General features: G+C 39.5%; 1 protein-coding gene across 8 annotated transcripts in view; it reads left to right on the top strand.

Annotated features, from left to right (window-relative positions):
• Positions 1 to 10,852, top strand: part of itpr3 (inositol 1,4,5-trisphosphate receptor, type 3) — a 321,535-nt gene that overhangs the window by 97,308 nt on the left and 213,375 nt on the right. For all 8 annotated transcript variants that reach the window (XM_085910327.1, XM_085910318.1, XM_085910310.1 and 5 more), the window contains 3 exons: positions 1,838 to 1,882; positions 1,945 to 2,087; positions 2,177 to 2,276. In XM_085910327.1, coding sequence (XP_085766453.1) covers positions 1,838 to 1,882; positions 1,945 to 2,087; positions 2,177 to 2,276 — 288 coding nt within the window. The remainder of the gene's footprint in view (positions 1 to 1,837; positions 1,883 to 1,944; positions 2,088 to 2,176; positions 2,277 to 10,852) is intronic.

The raw sequence follows: 10,852 nt of genomic DNA, 5'->3' as shown, positions 1-10,852 counted from the left end.
ATCTCTTCACATGCCAAGACACACAAAGAGATCTAAATTGCCTTACCCACGATCCCACGGTGACAAGACACATAACAAAACATCCAAAACAACAGCACAAAAAGTAAAATCAAGAAGGCACATACAATGAATAAACAAGAGTGACGAATAAATATAAATAAATAAACAAATAAGAGGAGCAAAAACGGAACAAGTGTGCATACAGCAGTGTAGTGGTGTGAAGAAAACAACCCCACCCTCAACACGGAGAAGACGAAGGAGCTGATAGTAGACGTGAGGAAGAAGAGGGGACCTCACCAGCCACTTTTCATCCAACAGCTTGAAGTTGAGAGGGTGAGCAGCTTCAAATACCTGAGTGTTCATCTCAGTGACGACTTCACCTGGACACTCAACACCACACAGCTGGTCAAAAAGGCTCAATAGCGGCTGTACTTCCTAAGGAGGCTGAGGAAGTTTGGAATGTCTCCCAAGATCCTCAACAACTTCTACAGCTGAATGAATCATCCAGAGCATCATGACCAGCTGCATCTCCATGTGGTATGGCAGCTGTACCGCTGCGGACCGCAAGCGACTGCAGACAGTGGAAGGCAGAGAAAATCACCCGGACTCCGCTGCCTTCCCTGCAGAGCATCCAGAGACCCCACCCACCCCCAACATGGACTGTTCACACTTCTCCCCTCAGGCTGGAGGTACAAAAGTGGAAAATGTAAAACCTCCCATTTCAAGAACACTTTCTTCCCCTTGGCCATTAGACTCTTAAACAGCTGACCAGATCACTACCTCAGTCACTGATCTGCACTTTATACTGTACAGTGTTTTCACTTACTTTGTTTTTGCACTGCATTCTCCACTGTTTACCGGTATATTCACTATAACTCTCACAACTGTATCCCTCACCAAAATACTGAGATTCCGGATACAAGCAGCTGAAATGAGTTACCTTCGCAGACTTTCCCTTTGAGATAAGTTGAGAAGCCCGACTGTCCGGGAGGGATTTGGAGCTGAGCAGCTGCCTCCACAACCTGACTTCGGATAAAGCGTAGAAAATGGTTGGATGAATGCCTTAGTGGTAAAGTGTCTGCCCTGTGATTGGAAGGTTGTGGGTTCAAACGGCCGGGTCATACCAAAGACTATCAAAATGGGACCCATTGCCTCCATGCTTAGCACTCAGCATTAAGGGTTGGAATTGGGGGGTTAGATCACCAAAATGATTCCCGAGCGCAGCACCGCCGCTGCTCACTGCTCCCCTCTCTCCCAGGGGATGGATCAAAATCACACGGGGATGCAGAGGACAAATTTCACCACACCCAGATTTGTGTGTGACAATCATTGGGACTTTAACTTGACTTTAACTTGACTTTAAATTAATTTTGCACAACATAAGTAAAAGGATGTACCAGTTTCCACCCCAAGGGTGGACCATGTTGTACAACTCAGCTTTTAGCAAGCATTAGAAGACTTAATAATTCACAAATAATCATGCAATGAAAATAAGTTGTCAACCCGATCATAGAGTATGAAATACATGCATGTATACATCATTTAGAGGAATACATGTAGTATGTGCTTTTTATCAACTTTTTATGGGTGTTTACAGCTACCAAACACTGCTACTATAATAATACACACTGACATGTTTCACAGTATGACCAGTACTCTCCTTAATAAACGCTCAATTTAAAATAAGTCTGACGTTCATCGAAGTACTTTTTGTATTGCCATAGCAATTTCCAGCGTGTGTGTGCGCGCGTGTGCATTTCTTTTGAATGCCTCATTCCAGAAAAAAAATATTGATCAACAAAATGTAAATTAACAGTTTTTTCTCTTGTTTGTACAGGAGAATCCTGGTTATCGAGGGGACAGTTCAGAGATGTCCTCCTTGGTGAGCTGGAGACAAACTGGATTATTGAAGGACCTTCAGCCTAACTTAAGATCTTTGTGCAGATGGAAGGAAGTCGCAGCAGCAAGCGTTCGCATGGCGAGAAGATAAAATATAAGTTGGTGGCCATGACACATGGCAACGACATTGCCTCACTCTTTGAGCTGGATCCCACCACTTTGCAAAAGACAGATTCTTTTGTTCCGCGGTACTGACCATTTCCTACTGCCTTTTCAGACTGTAACACTAATGCATTGAATGTGAAATGGAGACCGTAAAATGAGTGCCTGCTTCCAGGAACTCGTATGTCCGCCTGAGGCACCTCTGCACCAATACGTGGATCCAGAGCACCAACGTCCCCATCGATGTTGACGAAGAGAGACCCATTAGACTCATGGTTGGTCTGTCACTCTTTTATTGACAGTTGAACAGGTTCAAACCAAGCACAAAAAGAAAGCCGGAAGAAAATGTGTTGAGAAGCCAAATTATCATCAGTTAATTTCTATTTGCTAGACTCAAGTTTAATCTTGGAACCTTTAGTAATTGGAGTTCATTCCCTAGTCAATTTATCATAAGATGAGGCTTTCAATTAATCTAAAAGGGCAAGTCTAAAAATAAATTATCAGTGTTTTTGAATGTGTTAAAAAAGACATTGAGCTGGTTCGCCCTCTCCACACCGCCTCTAATGATGACACTTTGCCTTGGAACGCAGCCAGTGATCAACCTCATCCCGTCCCACACCTCCTTCATGCTGTTCCACTGCATCTTATGTTCCAACTTCTTCCTGTAGAGCAGGGGTGTCAAACAATTTTTTTTTCGCGGGCCGCATTGTAGTCATAGCTTCTTTCGGAGAGCCATTATGACTGTCAACCTAAATAAATGTATGAGCACCTCATTTTCTATACAGTAAAAGCTACAAAACAAACTGTCAAATAACTCGTTTTCAAATCAGACGAGTAAAAACTGGTCAAATATATATAAAAAAAAAGATACTATTAAAAGTGAAGCCAATTCTAGTAATAACACACAAATTTGATGCACAATTGGTCTTCGCGGGCCACATGAAATCTGGCCCTCGGGCTTTGAGTTTGACACCTGTGCTGTAGAGTGACCTGACCACCTTAAGCTTGGCCCTTAGCTCCTTCTGCACTTGCATGAGCTCCTGCCTATCATCGTTCTTGAAGGCTCGCTTCTTTCAATTCAGGAGACCCTTGATCCCACTTGTAATCCACGGCTTGTTGGCATAGCAGTGCACCATGCTCTCTCTCTCTCTTTCTCTCTTTCTCTCTCTCGCTCTCTCTCACCCTTCTCAGACCCATCCATCCATTTTTAGACAGGACTGCTGTGCAAGCTTTTATTATTATTGTTATTATTATTAGTGTGAAGGCGAAGGCCTTCACACTATTGTAGTATTGTTATTCTACTTTATTTTTCTTATTATTATTAGTGTTTAACTAATACTTAACTTTCACACGTTCCAAAAATTCACGGCATGATTGCTAGTATTTTATTTGTTCATAACATTTACCGTTTTTGCATAATTAGCAAATTTGTGCCTTAAAATCCCCCATTCATTCTTAATGGCGCATTAGACACGAGCGACGTTCAGGAGTGAGTTCAAATTTTGACATCTGACAACTTTTTTCATGATTTCTTTCCTTAACTCGTTTATTTAACTCTTTTATTTTTTATTTATTTATTTTCCATTCATTCATTTAGTTATTCATTTAATTTTAAGTTAAAAACATCATTTTACCGTTTTAACGGCATTTACCATTTTTATTTCTTGTTTAATATCATCATTCCACCGCAGCAACACTAAGCCGCTGTTTAGCTCAGTAAGAAGACAATGGTGCTTTGAACACGAGCCACGTCCGCGAGTGAGTTCGAATCCCGCTTGGCCTTAATTTTTTTATTCATTAATTTTTCATTCATTCAATTTTGACACATTTTAATAATTATTTTCATCATTCATTTAGTTATTCATTTAATTTTAAGTTAAAAACATCATTTTACCGTTTTAACGGCATGTACCATTTTTATTTCCTGTTTAATATCATCATTCCACCACAGCAACACTAAGCCGCTGTTTAGCTCAGTAAGAAGAGACTGGAATTTGGAGCACGAGCGCTGTTCCCGTGCGAGTTCGAATCCCGCTTGACCAATATTTTTTTTTTCATTCATTCAATTTTAACACATCACTTTAATAATTATTTTCATCATCATCATTAATTTACCATTTTTATTTTATTTAATCATCATTATTAATTTACCATTTTTATGTCATTTAATCATCATTTCGAGTCCCACAATAGTGTGAAGTGCCTTCGCCTTCACACGCAATTTCTCCAGAAATTGCCAATTCTAGTTAGTGTGAAGGCGAAGGCCTTCACACTATTGTTATTAGTGTGAAGGCGAAGGCCTTCACACTATTGTTATTCTACTTTATTTTTCTTCTTCTTATTATTAGTGTGAAGGCGAAGGCCTTCACACTATTGTTATTCTACTTTATTTTTCTTCTTATTATTATTAAACAATTTATTCCTCCCACTTTTTTGACACCTAACTACTCCCACATGCTTTAACCGATTCACTCCATTCCAACTTTCACACGTTCCAAAAATTCACGGCATGACTGCTAGTATTTTATTTGTTCATAACATTTACCGTTTTTGCATAATTAGCAAATTTGTGCCTTAAAATCCCCCATTCATTCTTAATGGCGCATTAGACACGAGCGACGTTCAAGTTCGAATTTTGACATCTGACAACTTTTTTCATGATTTCTTTCCTTAACTCATTTATTTAACTCTTTTATTTTTTATTTATTTATTTTTCATTCATTGATTTAGTTATTCATTTAATTTTAAGTTAAAAACATCATTTTACCGTTTTAACGGCATTCACCATTTTTATTTCTTGTTTAATACCATCATTCCACCGCAACAACACTACGTCGCTGTTTAGCTCAGCAAGAATACAATGATGTTTGGAACACAAGCCACTTCCGCGGGGGAGTTCGATCCCGGTTGGTGATAATTTTTTTATTCATTAATTTTTCATTCATTTAATTTTAAGTTAAAAACATCATTTTACCAGCTTTATTTCTTGATTAATAGCATCATTCCACCACAGCAACACTAAGCCGCTGTTTAACTCACTAAGAAGAGAATGGAGCGTAAATACGAGCGCTGTTGCCGTGCGAGTTCGAATCCCGCTTGGCCAATATTTTTTTTTCATTCATTCAATTTTAACACATCACTTTAATAATTATTTTCATCATCATCATTAATTTACCATTTTTATTTTATTTAATCATCATTATTAATTTACCATTTTTATGTCATTTAATCATCATTTCGAGTCCCACAATAGTGTGAAGTGCCTTCGCCTTCACACGCAATTTCTCCAGAAATTGCCAATTCTAGTTAGTGTGAAGGCGAAGGCCTTCACACTATTGTTATTCTACTTTATTTTTCTTCTTCTTATTAGTGTGAAGGCGAAGGCCTTCACACTATTGTTATTCTACTTTATTTTTCTTCTTATTATTATCCTACTTTATTCCTCCCACTTTTTTGACACTTAACTACTCCCACATGCTTTAACCGATTCACCCCATTCCAACTTTCACACGTTCCAAAAATTCACGGCATGACTGCTAGTATTTCATTTGTTCATAACATTTACCGTTTTTGCATAATTAGCAAATTTGTGCCTTAAAATCCCCCATTCATTCTTAATGGCGCATTAGACACGAGCGACGTTCAGGAGTGAGTTCAAATTTTGACATCTGACAACTTTTTTCATGATTTCTTTCCTTAACTCGTTTATTTAACTCTTTTATTTTTTATTTATTTATTTTCCATTCATTCATTTAGTTATTCATTTAATTTTAAGTTAAAAACATCATTTTACCGTTTTAACGGCATTTACCATTTTTATTTCTTGTTTAATATCATCATTCCACCACAGCAACACTACGTCGCTGTTTAGCTCAGTAAGAATACAATGATGTTTGGAACACAAGCCACTTCCGCGAGGGAGTTCGATCCCGGTTGGTGATAATTTTTTTATTCATTAATTTTTCATTCATTCAATTTTAACACATTTTAATAATTATTTTCATCATTCATTTAGTTTTTCATTTAATTTTAAGTTAAAAACATCATTTTACCGTTTTAACGGCATGTACCATTTTTTTTTCTCGTTTAATAGCATCATTCACCAGGATAGCACTAAGTCGCTGTTTAGCTCAGTAAGAAGACAATGGCGCTCTAAACACGAGCCATTTCCACGAGGGCGTTCGAATCCAGCTTGGCTATAATTTTTTTATTCATTAATTTTTCATTCATTCAATTTTAAGACATTTTAATAATTATTTTCATCATCATCATTAATTTATTATTTTTATTTTATTTAATCATTATATTAATTTACCATTTTTATTTCATTTAATCATTATTTCGAGTCCCACAATAGTGTGAAGTGCCTTCGCCTTCACACGCAATTTCTCCAGAAATTGCCAATTCTAGTTATTATCCTACTTTATTCCTCCCACTTTTTTGACACCTAACTACTCCCACATGCTTTAACCGATTCACCCCATTCCAACTTTCACACGTTCCAAAAATTCACGGCATGACTGCTAGTATTTTGTTTGTTCATAACATTTACCGTTTTTGCATAATTAGCAAATTTGTGCCTTAAAATCCCCCATTCTGAAATTCGAGTTCGAATTTTGACATTTGACAACCTTTTTCATGATTTCTTTCCTTAACTCATTTATTTAATCCATTTATTTTTTATTTATTTATTTTTCATTCATTCATTTAGTTATTCATTTAATTTCAATTTAAAAACATCATTTTACCGTTTTAACGGCATTTACCATTTTTATTTCTCGTTTAATAGCATTATTCCACCACAGAAACACTAAGTCGCTGTTTAGCTCAGTTAGAAGAGAATGGCGCTTTGAACGCTTGCAATATTGAGGAGTGAGTTCGAATCACACTTGGCCATTATTTTTTATTCATTCATTTTTCATTCATTCAATTTTAACACATTTTAATTATTATTTTATTATAATTATTTTCATCATCATCATTAATTTACCATTTTTATTTTATTTAATCATCATTATTAATTTACCATTTTTATGTCATTTAATCATCATTTCGAGTCCCACAATAGTGTGAAGTGCCTTCGCCTTCACACGCAATTTCTCCAGAAATTGCCAATTCTAGTTATTATTATTATTACTAAGCTTTTATATGTTTGCGCCACCCTGATTTTGCATAAACTACCAATGTCTTTGTGGAATACCCCATCCACAGTGTGTGACAAATCAGTGCTACTGAGTACACTAGGTCTCACACACACACACACACACACACACACACACACACACACACACACACACACACACACACTTGGATGCCGTTTTCACTGCTACTGAGTACACTAGGTCTCACACACACACACTTGGATGCCGTTTTCACTGCTAAACAGCTTGGGGTCAAATTGACCCCAAATGACGACCAATGCGTGTAATGTTCTATTGAGTATATTGTGTAATGTGTATATTGAAAAAATATCATCATAAAAAAATCATGCTGGATCAGTTGTCCCCATCAATTTAGGAAAAGTCATGAAATATGAAGCAAAAAAAGTCAACTCCTGTTTTTTGAATGATAAACATTGAGTGGGGTCAAATTGATCCCGAGGACGATAGGAGGGTTAAGCTCCCTAAATAAAGTACTTCACATATTTTTGGTATCTCATATCCAACAGTTTTCTGAAAGCGCACCATGTTTTGTCCCAATATATTTGGCCAACATCAATGTGTCCAGATTCTCTCCAGCATTGTTGCATAAATACTAACTGTTGAACAAATTTTGGGGGTTATAAAACCTAATCAAGGACCAACTAATTGCCAAGCTAAACAGCCCACACAACCCACCCGCATGACGTCACTTCTCACTCCTCGCCTCGCCCTCACACGCCCAGATACGACAACAAATAAAACAGGACATTACACAATTATCAATCCATCTGTGTCACTCCAAATCATTTAATCCATCGATCGTCCTTTATGTCAGCAATGACGGCCAAGTGCGCGTCGCTGACGGTGCTTGCACTTCAAAATATTCCACAGGCCCAAATAACGAAATATAAATTATATATCACATAACTATGATATAAGCAATAATATTATCAAACCATCTGTGTCACTCCAAATCATTAAATCCATCGATCAAATTCCTCGTCCTTTGTCAACGACGCCGCACGTTCGCCCTGACGTCAGCCTCGTCGTTATTCCACAGATCTAGTATATAACTATATTGTAGCGCTAACAAAGTACAAGCAAAGACATGGATTTGATAAAGGGCTCTTTGCTCTTTGAACAAGAGTTCAATGAGGCAAAAACTACTGAACTGTAACGATAAAAACATTCAAGTTGCTACACGCAATAAAATATCAAATAACTATAACATAAATAGTTCACCCGTCGACTTCCAGACGTGCGGCGGCGTGGACTTCCATCCCTGGAGGTGGCACTTCGATCCACGTAGGTGAAAGAGAGCTCCGTAGAGTAGGACCGGGCATGCAAAAAGCCATAATAGTTTTGCAAACCTTCTGTGTCACTCAAAATCATTAAATCCTTCAAACTCTTCATTCTCCGTGTCACTTACAAACAAAGCCGCAAATGATGCCGGTAGTACGTGGGGCCCTTCGTCATCTTCGTTGTCCCGTGATCGAATCTTTGTCCTTTATGTAAACAACCGCCGCGCCGCTGACGTCACTTGAAATTCAAATTACAGTAATCCCTTGCTACACCGCGGTTCGTTTATCGCGGTTTCAGTTTTTATTGTTTTATTTTTCTATTTGAAAATTTGTGAAAAAATTCACATATAAGTCTCTCCTCAGCATAAGTCGCCCCCCCACCCAAACTATGAAAAAAAAAATGCGACTTGTAGTCCGAAAAATACGGTAGTACTATAAAGCTCCCAGGCAAGTACGCTCAAGGAAGATGTAAGAGAAAGTTTATAAATATAATGATGGAACACATAAGGGCGCATGAATTAAAGTGCTCTGGATTTCCGTCACTGAGAAAATCAAAGTCAAAGTCTGCTATTTTGTCAATTTCTTCACGTCAAGACACACAAAGAGATCGAAATTTCGTTTCGGTGACAAGACATATTTTTATATATATATATTCCACGGACAAACAAAACATTCAAATAAACAACACAAAAAGTAAAAACAACGAATAAATAAGAGTGATAAATAAATAAGTAAGTAAGTAAGTAAGTAAGTAAGTAAGTAAGTAAGTAAATAAATAAATAGGAGCAAAAATGGAGCAAGTGTGCATACAGCAAACAGTCAGAATATAGCGCAAAAGTGCAAGGTAGCCAACGTGGCGGAAAAGGCCAGGACGTTATGTAGTCGAGGGTGGAGAGGAGAGAGAGTTCAGGATCCTAACAGCCTGGAGTATGAAGCTGTTGGTGAGGCTGGTGGTACGGGAGCGCAGGCTTCTGTACCTCTTCCCTGAGGGCAGTAGATCAAAATGTGAGCGGGGTGACTCACATCACTTACAATTGTGGTCACCTTGCAGGTGAGATGGGAGGTGTAAATGTCCTTCAGGGAAGGGATTGAAGCACCGATAATTCTTCCAGCTGTGTTCACTATGCGCAGCAGGGCCTTCATGTTGTATTCAGTGCAGCTACCACCCCAACTGAAGAGGATTCTCTCAATGGTGCCACGGTAGAATGTGGTCATGATGGCTGGTGGCGCACTTGCTGACCTGAGTTTCCACAAGAAGTGAAGGCGGCGCTGAGCTTTCTTCGCCAGTGATGCAGTGTTGGTGGTCCAGGAGAGGTCTTCACTGATGTGCACCCCCAGGAATCTGGTGCTGCTCACTCTCTCCACCACAGCACCATTGATGGTCAGTGGCAGGTGTTGGGTGTGACCCTTCCAGATGTCAACAACAATATCCTTGGTGTTGCTGACGTTCAGCAGGAGGTTGTTGTCCCTGCAGCACGTGGCCAGAAGGTCGATCTCCGACCTGTATTGAGTCTCGTCCCCCCCGGTGATGAGACCCACCACAGTCGTGTCGTCAGCAAATTTTACCACATGGTTGTTGCTGTAGGTTGCAATGCAGTCATGTGTCAGCAGGGTGAAGAGCAGTGGACTGAGCACGCAGCCTTGCGGGAGCCCCCAGGCTCAGCGTGATGCTGCTTGAGATATTGTTGCCAACACGTACTACTTGAGGCCTCTGACAGAGGAAGTCCAGTAGCCAGTTGCAGAGGTAGGTACTAAGTCCCAGTTCGTCGAGTTTGCAGATGAGTCGCTGTGGTACAATGGTGTTCAATGCAGAACTGAAGTCCACAAAAAGAAATCTCACATACGAGTCTCTTTTTTTCTAGGTGGGTGAGGGCTGAGTGGAGGGCAGAGCAGATTGCATCCTCAGAGGACCGTTTGGCTCGGTACGCAAACTGGAAGGGTGGGGGGGAGAATGGATCTGATGTGCGTCATGACAAGCCGCTCAAAGCACTTCATGATGATGGGTGTCAGTGCCACGGGGCGGTAGTCATTGAAGCAGGATGGAGCAGTTTTCTTCGGCACATGTATGATGGTGGTAGCCTTGAAACATGATGAAACTCAGGCGAGCAAGTGCTCCTTGCTGCAGTGAAATGTTAAAGATGTCTGTGAACACACCCTTAAGCTCCTCAGCGCAGTCCTTCAGCGCTCGACCTGGGATGTTGTCTGGGCCCACTCGAGACAAATATTCTCAAACATCCCCTGATCTTAAACTCCCAGGAGAGCAAGGAAAAACTCAAAACTCCAACAAGGGGAAATGAGAAACCTTGAGAAGAGACCACAGATGGAAGGGTCCCTCTTCCAGGATGACCAGGGTGCAATGGATGCAGAGAGGACACATAGTACAAACAGTGTAGACAATTCACAAAAGAT

This window comes from Syngnathus leptorhynchus, chromosome 1 (assembly GCF_054491065.1).
Source record: "Syngnathus leptorhynchus isolate UIUO chromosome 1, UIUO_Slep, whole genome shotgun sequence".
NCBI classification, from domain to species: Eukaryota; Metazoa; Chordata; class Actinopteri; order Syngnathiformes; family Syngnathidae; genus Syngnathus; species Syngnathus leptorhynchus.
Note: the sequence above shows the minus strand (reverse complement) of the source record. Positions and strands in the feature narration are given on the sequence as shown.